This window comes from Phaethon lepturus, unplaced genomic scaffold (assembly GCF_000687285.1).
Source record: "Phaethon lepturus isolate BGI_N335 unplaced genomic scaffold, ASM68728v1 scaffold21276, whole genome shotgun sequence".
NCBI lineage: Eukaryota > Metazoa > Chordata > Aves > Phaethontiformes > Phaethontidae > Phaethon > Phaethon lepturus.
The window spans coordinates 1-15,951 of record NW_010548563.1 but is presented as its reverse complement, the minus strand read 5'-3'; the positions used below and the strand labels follow the sequence as shown (position 1 = coordinate 15,951).

The window sequence follows — 15,951 nt, the reverse complement described above, 5'->3', positions numbered from 1 at the left end:
TGTGAAATCCTGACTCCCCCCCAGAAATTAAAAAGGTTAGGAATTTGCTCCACACTCCCATCCAGCAAGCTTGGGTGAATAGAGTGATTAAATCCCTATCTTAATTTTCTATTTACACTCATAATGTTTATCCAGCATGTTAATTAAATGCTCACTTTCTGTGACAAGTAGCTTGTACAACTGCACAATTCACTGATTACAGCAAAACTAGGCTTACATACCTCAGTTTAACTATTCTGAAAAAAGACTTCCTAGATATGTTGGAGGGGCAGTGGGTTTTAATAGCACTAACCATTAGATTATTTTATTTTAATAGCTCTAGCAGTATTTGTAAGAAATTACTATTCTTTTACTTATTTGCCTCAGCTTGCTTTTTCATAATACTTCTTATGTCTCTTACTGGTAGGTGCCTGTGGAGATGTGAAAAGCCACTGTTTTATTCAGCCCAGAAGAAATCTAAAGTTCTTAAGAGAAGACGTGAGTAAACTTTGCCTCTTCCCAGCAGCAGAAAAATATGCCCCAACTTTTCTCAGCACAGAAAATCTGCAGCCCTGACTGTGATAACTTTTACATCTTGAAATACTTTCTATTCTCTCTTTCATCTCTGGGTACAATGTACTGTTTTACAGCCTGTGGCTGGAATTCTCCAAACAGACATTTTCCTCATGCTTAACTGAAACTGCCTTTGCCAGTCTTCCTAATGACCTACCGAACCTCACTCAGAATGAGTACTCTGTCCTTATCTTCACTGGTTGGTCAGCTGCCTTTCCGTAACTGTGATCTTCATGAATTGTTTTTGGTCTTCCATAGGTTTCCTGTCCCTTTTCTCCTTTGCTTCCTCATATCCTTCCCACTCCTTCTTGCAGCCTCCTATAGAAAGTGAGGAAGGCTTGTCTGAACGTGACTTTACTTGAAAAACTAACTATATGTGGTCCAAATGGAGGTACATCTACTTCATTTTAGTAGCTCTAGAAGTACTTATAAGAAATCAATGTTTTACATTTTTCATTTGACTGCTTTTATGTCAAAAACCCCACTTATCTGTGGAAATACAGAAAACCAGAATTTTACTCAAACCACTTAGATCTGAAGTTCTTTGTTTTAAATTTAATAGTATCTAGTAAGCAGCAGATATCTGGAGAGAGATGTTAAGTGTGGCAAGTGATTTTTTTTCCCTTTATATACTTTTCCAGTTTCTGGAAGTGACTGGTTCAGGGACTTCTAAACAAGTCATATAATCCTATTTGGTTTGAAAAACTCATGTTGGATTTCTCTTTCAAGAATGCGGTTGGGGTTTTTTTTTTAATGTTCTTAGTCTTCAAAATTCAGTAGGCATGATCCTTCAGTCAAGTCATGTTCCATGGAAAAATGTGTTTAGGTTTGTTTCAAGCTGATCATTTGCTCAGATGTCCTGTAGTTTCCTGTGTTTATAAGACAAAGTGAATGATAATTCATTGTTCGTCATTTCTGGGGCACTCTAGATTCTTCTTCTGGCTCTGCTTCTCTTTGAGCTAGAAGAGGACCACTTAGATTACGGGGCTTTACCACTGGCTGTTGCAAGCAGGAATATCACATAATGCCATTGCAACTGGGCAAGATTAATCTTAAACCAAATCTAAAGTAGTAGAGACAAAGAATACTTATGCAAAGAGTGCTCGAGAACACTTACGTGCCAGATACAGGTTTTTAGAAACCTTCCTCAGCCTTTTTTTTTTTATGGTAGTTTCCATCAAAACATTTTAGTGTCCTCTTGAATCCAGTCCTTGGATTCCTTTAGGATATCTTTTTTGCTTTTTTTCCAGTTTATGAATTAGTTTATTTAGATACAGGTCCTAAAAAGAAGTTGAAGCTCCAACAACAGTGGAGCTGTTAACCTGCTTTTTATCCTAGGAAAACAAGGCTTAGGCAGTCATATTGCATGATCTGTCATCATATCTTCTTTCCCTGTTCAGCCTCAATAACTTACAAAAGTTAGTCGTTCTTGCCCTAGCAGTGGGGAAAGGTGGAGTGTGGGTTTTTTGTTGTTTTTTTTTTCCCAGTTGAAATTCACAGTATGAGAAGTTTAACTTTAAATCCATATGTGTATGAAACCAGGCTTCCTTAATTCTGATACACAGGAAACTACTCAAAAAAAATCTTAGCCAGTCTGAGTGATAACATACAATGAGGTAAATATAGCGAAATGCATCCTGGGCTGTGACTTCTGTCAGAATAAAAATACCAGCAGTATCAAATGGATTTTGCTGTTTTTACACGGGGAATCCTTTTGGAGTACCCCAGTATTAATATCATTAGGTATGAAAGATGTGGTATTTTAAGTTGTCTTTCAAAATCTTTTCCCTAAAGCATGTGACAGAGTTGAATTTTAAATGGAATGGGGGAGAGAACATACAGACCTTCAAGGTTTCTCAGTATTCCATACAGAAGCTTAAATAAAAAAGAAGCAAAAAGGAAAAAAAAAAGGCACAAACACCTTGTTTTCTTCTTCTATTAATCTCCTCTAAAGAGTATTCTAATAGTTAATACTTTTGCCTTGGTTTTTATTTCTATTTGTACAGAAATGGTTGAGAACTTACAAAATCAGTTTGGCAAGCTGTCTGGTTCAGTGCGACCTGCTGAAAAGCCAAATCCTTCAAGTTTTCAGTTACGTTGGTCTGAAGAAAACACAGATGGGAGTTGTTTTCACGGACATAGCCTGAAGGGAATTTTGCAAGAAAAATGTGGTTTACTTACAGCCATGAACCCTGACTATTGGCTGTGTACAGTTAAACTATGTACTGAGAAGTAAGTATTCAAATTTTTGTTAAATACATTTTGGAAAGTTCTCCTGAAAGTAAAGTGACATATAAATTTATTTATTTATTTATTTACTTACTTACTTATTTATTTATTTATTTACAGGTGACAACTATGGGATGTGTACACAGCTATGTATTCACATACAGTTAAAATAATTTGTAGAAAGGGGTGTGTGTGGAATGGTTAGTCTTGGATTGGGAGTAGACAAATTGTAATATGAAGAGTGATCAAAGTGAGCTTTTGAGAAGAGATGAGACAAAATCAACAACTACAGTCACATGGCAAGAGTAGCAGCTAGATACAAATATTCACTTTACTTCCTTCTTCATAGTATTTTAGAAAAAATGTTTCCATTCCTCTCTCCCCTGGCCCCCCAAAAAACATAGGAAACTAATTTTTTTATTTTCTGTCCTTCTTAATCAAAATTAAAGATAAAATTAGCAGTCGGAGATTAAATAAGCAGGCAAGTAATGCCTCCAGACATATTCTTAAAAAAATAATTGAATGAAAAGGTGTCTATCACTATTTCATCTAAGTATATTGGCAATCAACAGTTGTATTTTTTGCAAGCAGGACAGTAAAAGAAGAAATTTCTTTTACTGGAAAAGTAAAAGAAGAAATATGGGAAAATAAAACATTTTGAGCTATTAAGGAAGTTTAGTGTCTGTCTTTACTACAGAACTGTTCCCAAATCCTGACTTTGGCCAGTGAAAGGGAATTTTTTTTTTCCACTTAAGGGTATATCAAAATAGTCATGCTATTTCTCAGTAAAATAATTCTCTTTAAAGGACCTATGTAGCAAGGAGAATGATAGCCCAGCTAATCCAGCCTTGTACAAAGTTATAGAGATATTTCAGTATCTGCCTGGTTTGTGTTGAACTTTTTGCTCTTCCTTTAATATCTTCTCCTCTTGCATCAAATTCTGCAAAAATTGGTGAGTTTTCTATTTGGTGGGTGCTGGCAGAGAACCATGACCAGAGACAGAGAACAAAAGCCCTGTGAAGGGTGGGCGTAGAAGTTTGGCAGAATTTACTCCAAGAAATCGAAAATATGTAAAATAATATTTCTCACAAACTCCCTTGGTGGTATAGATAAAGCTTCTGGATCATAGACCATATTTTGGTTCTGCCATTGGTTGTATCATGAAATCTTAATCTAGAAAATGAACGTACTGGTGGATATCAGTGAAAAAGATGAACTTTGCAGATGGATTGGATTCTTCTGAATTTCTCGTGTGTGCAACTGGAGGGTGTTTTTTGGAAAAGGGGTCAGGGTACATTAATGTGAAATGAGATTTCATTAGCACATTGAATAATATCTTAAATCTTTATCTGGTATATACGTCTAAATGTTATGCTTAAGGGAGCAACAGCACCTACAAAATCTTAGTGATACATTCCTGATTTTTAAAACATTAAATATTCCCCGTGAAAATAACTGGCTTTTACATGTATGCAGTCTTTTCTTTCAATGGATTTATTTGCTTATCTTTATTTTCCTTTTCGCATTACTTTTCACATATCCACCGTGACAGAAATGGGTTCGAATAATGTAAACACAGTGTTATATTACAAGAGCTTTGGTTGTATGGATTCATTCTTTTGTATGAATAAGGAGCTTTTTTTTTGAAGGGAAGAGAGGTAATAATCCTTTTACCACAAATTTGCGTAAATCTTATGTACACACTGAATGAGTGGATATTTCGGGGTATGTTTGTGTGAATAATCCTTCATGCAAAGTCTGTTTTTAAGCCTACATTTTCATATGTAATATATTAAAATGTTAATGGCAAACTGTCATAGCCTTCATGAAACAAGATTTGAATTTAAATTCTTACCAGTTAAATTTCCCATTATATAATTTGCAATGCAAGTAGTTAATTATACATCTGACACTTACTTAACTTTGGAAAACGTCATGTACTCCCTCAGATATGAGGTTTTATCCTATGCAAGTGTGTGTATGTATAATAGAACTAAAAACAAACTTACAAATTCTCTTTCTCTCAAAATCAGCATGGTCTAACTGGGACTACTGAAATGCTTTAATACGAGGACTATGGTATGATTTCAGTGTGGGCAAAGCTGAGATTGGTCAAATGGTTGGTAAAATGCTTTTACATTTTCTTTTATTTTAAAACATTGCATTTTACACTGGATTCCAAATTGATTTGGAATAGAAGTCTTTAGGTGATATACCATGAGGTATTATCATGTGTGGAAAATGTTGAGAAAAATGGATTTCACTTATTACATCTAAATTTAAAATCACTTGGGATTTTTTTTAGCTCTTCAAAGATGCTCTTTGGGTAAATAGCACAAAATGAGGCAAAAATATGTGTGTGTTTAGGTACCTTTGTGAAAAGTGTAACTCCAGCTAATCAAGTAGGTTCTTTACAGTATTGATGTTATTATGCATTTTCCTCAGAATATACAATATCACTCCCTGACCCCGCCAGTGAAAACTGAGGTTTGACACCTAAGTTGCCATAAGAGCTGTAATTGCTGAATCTCAGGGTTAGGGCTAGGACATAGCAAAATGTCTTCATTCATATTAGCCCCAAAATGCAGATTTGGTTCCACGAACAACATTTCTCAATGAAGCTTGAATTTATCAAATGTGTTGGGTTGTGGGGTCAGCTAATTTGTTCTGACAGTGCTAAAATGTCTGAAAATTTAGTTTTTGTAAGAAGTCACTGTAAGCTTTCGGGGAATGTTGAGGTAGGGCAGAGGATGGGACCTCCAGTGCGAGAGACCTAGTTTCAGACTTCTAATCTGCCAGACTTCAGGAGGCTTTAGACAAAGACTCTGCTCCTCAAAGCACCCCTTGCATGGCACTCCGGGACAGGTCCATCTGTTCCTTCAGTTTAAGGTAAAATGTAAATGTTTATTGGGCCAGAGGGAGCGAGCAAATGACTCTATAGTCTAGTAATTAGCACACTTGCCCGTAAATTGGGACAGACAGGTTCCAGTCCTTGTTCTGGTGAATACTTAAGACCGCTGCTCTAAATCAGACAGAGGGGAAATTTTAAACTCTACTGCTCCGCATCCCAGGGCAATACCTAGTAAGCCAGAAGATGCATAGCTTAGATGGTGAAGAGCACCTAAATCCCTATATGAATGTAAAAGATTTTTTTAAAATTGAGACAGCTTATATTATTATTATTTATACTATTTATACTATACTATTTTTATACTTTTTTATACTATTTTAAACTTACTGCTTTTAATAAAAACAAAGTTGGGACTAATCCAGAACAGGGTATTTTCCCAACCTAAATTGCTGAACTTATCATTTTCAGAGCTATTTCTGCAGTCTGTCCTCTGAGTCATCTTTGTTCAGTCTGACACTTGGTACCAGCAAGTCCAGTCTGCTATTTTCATTACATATTTCATCAATAAAATTACATAATCATTTTTGCCATGAAAGCTACAGAGTAATTAAGCAGAAGCCTGCTATAGTGCTTACTATCTGTTGACGTGGACAATATTTGCCCCAGTGTTTCCTGTCTTACTCTGTTGGCTTGAACTTAGCTTTTCTGTTTTGTTTCTAGACAGTTACTTTATATTTAGCGCACAAAGGCAATGGACAAGAAATGGATGGGTTCTAACCACATGGCCCAGTGTCAGGAAGGTCTGTGGGACCCTATGGAGAGTGTGGGCAAAGAATAGGGAAAAGAGCCTGGGATGTCTGCATTGGATAGTCTTTAGAAATTTTAAAAACAGGGTAAGGTAGCCATTTTCACACTTTGCTACATTTGCTAAAGCTGGCACCACGAACACTGGTTCAATTTAGTCCTGAAAGGTAAAGAACGTATTCTTTGCCTGGTTGAGTATGATCCTGATTCATAGTGCAAGATGCTATACACGCTTTTTCTTTCCTACCATGTCTGCACCATCTCTGAATGTGTCTTGGTCCAGTCCTCTTCTTCAAGGTTTTCCAGGAGTGGATGCCTTCACAGAATCGACATTGTAGACCAAAGTTGTGGTTTATGCTGTTGGTAAAATCTAGAGATTTCCTCTAGTTACAATTAAATATATAAAAGCTAGCTAAATACTAACTAAAATATACTTGTAATTTAGAGCTTTGTTTTTTTTTCCCTTTCTTTTCAGAGTGTGTGGTCATGTGGCTCATTACAGAGAAGTGGACTTTCCCCAGAGTTACCATTTTGTACTAAGGTTATTCTCCTTTCTTCTGAGGATACAGCCCTCTCATATCCATGACGAGGTGTGTGTGATAGAACACAAACTTTTTGACAAAAGACTCTGTAAAAAGCCAAAATACAACACAGGCCTAAGGAAGTAAAAATGCCTAAAACCAACAGTAGTTAAACTGTGTAAATTAGTTGGTTGGATCCCAAACCATGGTATTACATCTAAACTTACACTGATCCTTTTGCCTCCATGAAAATTTTTTGTTAAGATAGTAGTGCTGAGATCTACTATTTATCTGTAATTTAAGTCACTGGCTTCCAGCTGGGAAAGTTACCAAGGAAACTTTTAATCACCATTTATTTCCTCACTTTGCATTAGAGCCAACAGGAAACCATGAAATTACTATTTTTGGGGCATAATTGTATATACTTGGAGTGTACTGGACAGCATGTTAGCATCTAATTACATTGTGAGATTTTGCAATTAAAATATTATATATATTTTTACGTACTGTTTTATGACAGCCAATATATTTTTAGAAAGAAAGGTTTACTTTGCTTTGAAACAGTGTGTTAACAAATAAAAGAAGCAGTTGGTTGATGTTTTCACTGCAGTGGCTTTTTTAGTCATTGTTTCTAAACAGGCTGTGCTGGAGCAACCCTGGCACTGTTTTCTACATTTCCTTGCATCCTGTATATCTCCCAGTCTCTTGTTATGCCTGAGCCTCTCATTCAAGTTGACACCTTTCAGGTCCGTGTTCCACTCCAGGCTTCATGGATTTTGCAGCTACTTTTATACCTGGAACTGCCCATCCTATTTCTTGTGCAACAGTAGCTGCCAGGTCCTCCTGTCATTCTTCTTTTGCAAGGCTACTGTTGTTCGAAATTCTTCTGACTGCTTTATAATCCATCATCCTGAGCCCCTTGTGCCTTATCCATTCTACCGGTTTCTCATGCTCAATCTTATTTATACACTCTGTTTTTAAACTGTCCCAGACAACGTGTAAATGAAGTTGGGTACTGCCACTATATTGAAGACACCATAATGTATACATATGTTGAACAGAGATGTTGAGTAGATACTCAACAGTAGTGGGCCCCTCACTACAAGAAGGATGCTGAGGTGCTTGAGTGTGTCCAAAGAAGGGCAACGAAGCTGGTGAGGAGTCTGGAGCACAAGTCTGATGAGGAGCGGCTGAGGGAACTGGGGTTGTTCAGCCTGGAGAAGAGGAGGCTGAGGGAAGACCTTATCGCTCTCTACAACTACCTGACAGGGGGTTGTGTCGACGTGGGTGTTGGTCTCTTCTCCCAAGTAACAAGCGATAGGACGAGAGGAAACGGCCTCAAGTTGCACCAGGGGAGGTTTCGATTGGATATTAGGAAAAATTTCTTCACTGAGAGTGTGGTCAAGCATTGGAACAGGCTGCCCAGGGAGGTGGTGGAGTCGCCATCTCTGGAAGCATTCAAAAAACGTGTGGATGTGGCGCTTCAGGACATGGCTTACAGGGGACATGGTGGCGTTGGGTTAATGGTTGGACTTGATGATCTTGGAGGTCTTTTCCAACTTCAGTGATTCTGTGAAATGGAATTCAGCAACTCCGACCATCAGTACGGGGTACAGAGGTTGCCAAATCCATTTGATCAAACCCAAAATCAACAGCTGTTTCTAAGCATTATTATAGACAAGAAAAATGGTGTCTGCAGACTTTAAAAAGAATAATAGCTTCCTTCCTGAGCAAGGGCTTCAGTGAGATGTAATCTGGGAGGGTAATCAGTTCAGCGAGTAGACTCTGAGTATGGTGGAAGGGTTTAAAACCTGTTGCAGTTCACTCCGTGAAGCCGTTGTCTAAAAATTGAGAACAGGCGAATGATAGGAGAGATGCGCTGCCCTGCCTGTCTGGAGCAAAGTGATAAAGCCGTATTTCAAGCACAGGTAGAGCAGACAGGACTATTAAGGGCAAGTTGTAATAGTTACTTGGAAATACCGGCAAACCAGGAGGCTTCGCTGGCTCAGTAGAGGCAGGAGGTAATTGAGTGTGGTGTCCTGGCTTAAAGTGACAGAAAAGACATGGTTTGGGTGAAAGTTTTTACTTTTTCAGATATTTTAAGTAGTTATTGTAGAACAGGGATTTGGAGCAGTGGTCCTATAAAGTGATCGTAACCTGCAGATGAGAAGGCGTAGTTTTAGCCATACAGAACTAAGCTGTGCTTGATGGGGGAAGAAGAAAGAGCAGCCTGAGCTGTTACTTGTTGTATGTGTTAGAGATTTCCTAAGTGAGTACAGTTTAGTATGTCTAAATCTGTTGCCACGTTGTGCTAGATACCTCAGACTTCCAACAAGATGTTTCTTGAACTGGTTTTTACATTAATGAGCTCGGAATACACCAGTTTGAATCTCCTCTTGTGTCAGGTGTTTGTGTCTTAAAATTAGCCATTATCTGTTATGTTTGACCTCACATGAGTGAATTACTAAGGTTTGTAAATATTTAGTAAAATTATTCATTGTTCTTGTTTTAGGTATTTCTATCAGTTTAAAATCTACAGAAGTGTAATACGTGTTGTGTTTTCAACAGTGCTTGCTCAAGCGACTGAAAGTGTCTCATTCTTTTTACTATAATATCTGTTAAAGTTTTGAATTAACTATCTAAAAGACACGTTATTATACATAAAGGATTCATTTAATTCAGAAGTCTTTATTTGAAAGACTTATGCACTTAATTATAGGTACACCTTCCTTTTTAAACTACTGTAGTAGTAAAATCTGAGCTTCATAAATTTAAAATACTGTGCTCATTGTTACATTGTTACAAATGTAACAAAGCTCCCTTAGATGTTAGAATAAATTAAAGCTGTACTTTTAATAAACTGGAATAAAGCTTGCAGTTAATCATCAAGAGCCATGTGCCTTCTGGACACATGGGTTAAGAGTCAGGTTTAAAAGTAAAGGGTGTGCCCCTAAAATACTTAATGTTGGTTCTATCCAGTTTAATCAATCAACACTTATGTCACAGTAATGATGTTTAAGAAGCTGATGAGCCATAAGAGTGCCTTATCTTCAGTGAAGTGTAGTTGAGCTCTCTTGGGACAACTACTCGGAGTCCAGTTAATATAAGCCTGAGATGGAGCCATGCTGGTTCAACAGACAGCTACCAGCAGATAGCCAAAGGGTAGGGTGTCTGCCACAACCCATCAGTTCCAACCACCTCTTCTATATCTACTTTTAAGTTACAGCTCCTTTCTGTAACTATTGTCCTGGTAAAGCTCAGCTTTCTGATAGCTACTGTTTTGTACTTCTTCCTGTGGGAATTTTTAGTAGACTCTGTTTGTTTTGTTTCTTACTCTAAAAGTTGAATAAGAGTTCTTAAGTGTATAGATAAAGGCAAGTGGGGTTTTCTTTAGATTAAACTTCTAAAACGGTATACATTAGGAAGACTTAGAATAGTTTAAATAATTATTAACTTAGATAATAGCAAATCAGTTATTCTGAGACCTTGATGTGCCTTTTAAAGTGAATTTAGGCTTTTTCCTAGTTTGAATGTTATATTTTAACACACTGTTTTTTTTCTGTCTTTAACAGTGCAAAATTAACCATGCTTTATGAATTCTCCTAAATAATGCAACCTTTCTGTTATTTCAGTGGAGAAGAATGACAGATGTCTCATTTTCTTTTTGAAAGGTACAGCGTTCAGCAGAATTGGTATTTTACCTTACTAGTTTTTCGCTACCTCAGTGTGTCTGCATTCCAACTATTTCAACATATCAACTTAGTCTCAGTCAAATACATTTTTCCTTTTAAAGTTTTTACCATTTTCCAGACATGAAGGAGAGGTGTTTGACTTTCTCCTTAACCTCTTACGCAGAGTGAGGGCCCTGAACCTGATTTAACCAGAGAATGAAAATTGGCAAAGTCCAGTGCCTGAAAGCAATGCTGGCCTAATTTATTTGCCATCCTGTGTTGTATGGGCTTCACTGCACTTACATCTTTTCTAACCCGTTTTTAGCATGACCCCTGAAAAAATTGTGTTTGGAAGGTTTAAGAAAGCTTCATGCAAAGTTGCAGGCAATGCAATGAATAACTCGCTTTCTCATAACTTCTTGGAAAGCTCAAAAGTCCCTTCGTCAAAATTACTTTTATCCCTTTATGGACAGATAAGACTTCTACTGATGGTCCTGAAAAATTATTTCAGGGTATTTATTGTTGGGTAAGTTGTCAAGAGGATGCTTTTGCAGGGCCGGGAGCAAAAGAGCCAGGACCCACAGGGCTTTTGGGAGAGGTAAAGTCTGAAAATGTTCGGTCCCAGAATAAGGTGTCTGCTCCCTGTTTCATCTGTCCTCTCCCCCTGTCAGGTCGAGTAAGTTTTAGGCTGCTTCACAGGCAGAAAAGAGTCAGAATAACTCCATTTAATGAATCTCCTATTTTGACCTAAAATTAAATGGGCTTCCCAGCACATACAGTCATACATGTTTCCTGGCTGAGCATGTCAGTATGTGGATTGGTCAAAGCAGTGTCTCTTGCTGCATTTGCCCTTGTACTAAATGCAGAATGCTTGCTTTCCAGTATCTCCTCTGCAGTTACTGGTCTTGTTGCTGCTCACACGTGAAGCTCCTTTGTTCCTGGCTAGGTCAGGTGAAGGAGAGCATAAAGGGGATGCCAAGATGTGGAAACAGGCATACGTGAAAGAACTTCCCTCACTGCTGCTTGTGCTAGGATGCTGATGAAACGGTGAACAAGAGAGTGAGTAAGGATTGGCAGAAGAGAGGATGGTGAATGCTTGTGTCTTCGCGTGAGGTTGTAGCTGCCCTTGTACAACTGCTAATGGCAGCATTTCGAGAGCCAGAACGCTCCTGCCCAATCCTCAGCATCTACACTCTGCCTCTGGCAGTACATCAGCGAGTTTTAAAAGAAAATACAAGTGCATTCCTCTGATAACTGCACATGGCTGCTCTGTGTTGTAGAAGTATTCTGTGTCTGCTCATAGACCACCCCGTTGTCCTAGGAGTGGCTTTGGTCATCGGCTGCAGACCCTGCCATTGCCTTGTGAGAATGCCACGGACTGTGTTTAGTGTCTCTGTTCCGATCCAATAGCTTGGTCGGGATCCTGGGATGCTTCTGTGCTGCCTCTTCGTGGGGGCTCTCTCAGGGGTGCGGAGTGGAGGCTGCCACGAGAGAGAGAGGGGTGAAGACACCACTTCTTTACAGGCCCAGGGAAGAGAAGAGTGTCCTAAAACTGTATCCAAGTGCCCCAGCTCTCAAGGCCAGGATATCAGACTGCAGAACTAGTGAGTTCCTGGTGAGCTGTCAGCTCCTCACAAGGTAGGCAGGCTTCACGTCTGCAGGCAGGCTGGCTCCAGTGCTTCTGAGCAGGACATCGACCGTGGTCCTGCGATGCAGTGCGGCAGGGCTCCCCGTGACCGCCGCTTGCAGTTTGCTCATGACGCTAGGATGTGAAGGGATCCACCTGGCCGTGGATCTCATCTGCACAGAGACTCATGCTACGTTGAGATAAAATTGCGACAAAACATTTTTGTTTACCGAACTGAGATCCGTGGCGTTTGCAGCTCCTAACTGGGCAGCTGGGTGGTTTCCGTGCTGCGGAGCAAAGTGGATTAGGCAGAGAACAGCATGCAGCGGAAGAGCTGCACAGGCTGTTCTCCTGCTACACCACTGTCGGCCTGCGTGGTGGGAGCTACGTACGCCGAAGTCAAACTCAGAGGAAGCGCAGTACTGGGCAGAGACGAGAAATGTTCAGTGAAACTGGATAGCATGCTGAAGATTTTAGCATTGATAAAGTTCTAGGCTTTAGGCTGACTTTTTTTTTTTTAATATGCAGGCTACTGCAAAATTGATTCATTTATGTTGTCATTTTGGAGCGTCCTCAGTCAGGCTGATGGAGCTGCATCTCCTGCCCCTGAACAGTCTGTATGCTGTCGGCAGTGTCTGCATGATCTTTAGAGCTAAATACAGAATTAAAAGGGGAATCTTTAAGGAATGCCCGCAAGATTGCATATAGTGATATGACTGCAGTGAAAAAGCAAACTGTTTCTTTTCTTTTCCTGTTCTGTATTTCACACACTGTGCTTTCATCTATTTATTTACTCTTTTTTTCCCCCCCTGCAGCTTTTTCCATCTTCTCTCCTACAAGGCATTTCCAGCTTCTTTTTCTACTGTTACTTGTCTTTCTATTTCTTTACACTGTGCCTGCTTTCACCACATTTCCCAGTGAGTTCATGAACCTCTGCCTGGGCTTTTCTCTTTTTTTCTTTCCTTTTTTCTTTCCTTTTTTCTTTCCTTTTTTCTTTCCTTTTTTCTTTCCTTTTTTCTTTCCTTTTTTCTTTCCTTTTTTCTTTCCTTTTTTCTTTCCTTTTTTCTTTCCTTTTTTCTTTCCTTTTTTCTTTCCTTTTTTCTTTCCTTTTTTCTTTCCTTTTTTCTTTCCTTTTTTCTTTCCTTTTTTCTTTCCTTTTTTCTTTCCTTTTTTCTTTCCTTTTTTCTTTCCTTTTTTCTTTCCTTTTTTCTTTCCTTTTTTCTTTCCTTTTTTCTTTCCTTTTTTCTTTCCTTTTTTCTTTCCTTTTTTCTTTCCTTTTTTCTTTCCTTTTTTCTTTCCTTTTTTCTTTCCTTTTTTCTTTCCTTTTTTCTTTCCTTTTTTCTTTCCTTTTTTCTTTCCTTTTTTCTTTCCTTTTTTCTTTCCTTTTTTCTTTCCTTCTTTTTTTTTCAGCCCTTTGCCTTCAGCTAATTCAGTGGGGGTCTGCAATCAGCTTGGGGCTTTCTTTTCCAGCTGTATCGTCAGTGACTACAGGCCTGTTGCAGAAGAGAAAAGCTTGCCTGGTGTGCTGTGTAATGGAGAGCAGTATAGAAGATTCACTGGTCCTTACAACTAGCTCTGCAGCCTGGCCCTCGTGTCTTAGGGGTTCAGATTAAGTAAAAAGTATCTTGTTTTGACTGCCTGCCGCATTTTGTGAAATCAAAAGTACTGTTACAAACTTGATGCAACTTGTTTGTATATTACACAGGCGTGAATGGCCAGTGCGTGTAGACGATAATTATCAGGTAGGAGATTTTAAAACCTTATTTGTTAGGTAAGTCATAGCAGTAGCTAATCCTTGTCCAGAATAATTCCCAGTTTCTCTAGGTAGCTATGTCAAAAGACAGACTAGGAAGAGGTGCAAGCACCTTGAGACAGTGCTCAGCCAGATGGTTGCAAATGGCATGTGAGTTCAGTGGGCTTCTTCGCATGTTTCCGGTGGGATTCATTTCAAAGTGAATGAATACGGGAAGAAGGGAAGGAGAACGCTGAAGGCAGGACCGAGGCAGAAGGAGAGGTAAAGGGAAGGGCGTGAGAGGTGGAAGAGAGCAGCGAGATCGAGGTGAAAAGGCTGCGCGAGGGAAGAAGTTGGAGCAAACGTAGGGCGAGGGAAGTCCTGCCAGAGCACTGCTGCATCAGGCTGGCAGGGCTTTATGCCCAAGCCAAAGCTCTGCTAAATCCCTTTGTGCTTCTTGCCTGATTTTATTCAGCGATGATGCAACATGTTTAGTGACATCACAGAAATACACCTACAAGTGGTGTTACAGAGTGTAGATTGTGACCGGCAGATTAGTCAGTGGTGTCACAATCCGGTGTTTATATCATTGTCTCCTGAATGTGGAAGTGATTGCTATGTTGATAACTAAGTTTTCATCGTTGGATCGGGCTATTAAGAAAAGCTGTCCCTTTGGCAGAGACAACAGCTTTGATTTACTTGGAATAAAACCCTGGTAAATTCTAGTTAAGTAGAGCTAGCAAGTGTGACACATTACTAAGATTTCAGCAATTTGGGTGCAACATAAACATGTGACTGAGCTTCAGCACGTACTGCATCTGGGTCACTTACAGCTACAGGGTAGTATTATATTTTATTGTTAATGGAAAGTATGCCCGTGTGCCAAAAAGCAGTGATTGTGTCTGCACATCCCAGAAGTCTATGAAGAGAAGCGGGGAACGTGAGGAGTAAATAACACCTGAGAAAGTTAGCAGTCCTTTCCAGTACTTGCAGTTTTGAGCTGGTTGTGTAATTTGTATCGGAAAGAAAGCGAGTTATTCTCGTTTGGAAAAATGTAACTTTCTGACATCTTAATTGGATGACAGTATTTTTTTTCATATGTGAGAGCAGATAAGAAATTTTCTTCGATGTGATCTAGATATTTCAAATGGATTAAAAAGAGAATGCTTTTGATTGCATGTCATAAAGAACAATTTACATCAGTTCACTTTTTAGAGCAAGATCCTACTTCAGCAATGACATTTATCTTTTGTCATCCTAATGGCAATGTTTGCAGATCTAAACAAAGCATTTTGTTTCTAGAACGCTACTTGTAATCCAGTCAGAGGATATTAAGCAACTTCCAGGATTAGACCCTTAGTGAAAGTTTGTTCCCTTTAGTTTCATGTTTCCTTTGGTTGGCTGCTTGAATTGTCCTTCTATAATTTTGCATTGGAGTATATCCTGTATAAATAGGGGAGAGATTTTGACCTAGAAGGAGAGACCTCTTATTAGTGTGCATACTTTTAAATTACAGCAGCTATCTGAAGCATCTTGACATGATAGATAGCACTGTTGCTATATGGGTTTGATTCAACTTGTTACTTAAACAAGCAACCTCCCACCCTTATTTCTCAAGGAGAAACTTAAGATCTTTCTGATTTACGCTCGCGCATGCCACTGGGGCGATGGCCGATGGATCTGTAACGTTGCTGCTGTTAAGAGCAGAGGCTGGGGCTGGCTCTGTGCAAACCTCCCTTCTCCGCCAGGCAGGTCCGGACGCGGGGATCCACCAAATGACGGCGCCGTAGGCCCGTTTTAGGCTTCAGTGCAGGACAAAGAAATAAGGTTAATACGTGACGGGAGAACGGAGACACCTTTTTAGTGCGAAAACGACACCAGCGTGCCCACGCGTGCCCCACCGTGAGCACCAGCCCCGGGCCGGGCCCGTCGGGCGCTACCCCGGGCCTGAGGCGAGCCGGGAC

At 39.4% G+C, this 15,951-nt stretch overlaps 1 protein-coding gene across 1 annotated transcript in view; it reads left to right on the top strand.

The window, feature by feature from the left end:
- The window catches only part of TAF1B (TATA box binding protein (TBP)-associated factor, RNA polymerase I, B, 63kDa), a gene marked incomplete at its 5' end in the record, with an annotated part of 54,913 nt that extends 42,198 nt beyond the window's left edge, over positions 1–12,715 (top strand). The window contains 6 exons of the mRNA XM_010290017.1: positions 407–477; positions 2,559–2,784; positions 6,912–7,100; positions 11,160–11,304; positions 12,039–12,182; positions 12,512–12,715. Of these exons, the coding sequence (XP_010288319.1) occupies positions 407–477; positions 2,559–2,784; positions 6,912–7,100; positions 11,160–11,304; positions 12,039–12,182; positions 12,512–12,715 (979 nt within the window). The remainder of the gene's footprint in view (positions 1–406; positions 478–2,558; positions 2,785–6,911; positions 7,101–11,159; positions 11,305–12,038; positions 12,183–12,511) is intronic.
- Between the last annotated feature and the right edge of the window lie 3,236 nt (positions 12,716–15,951).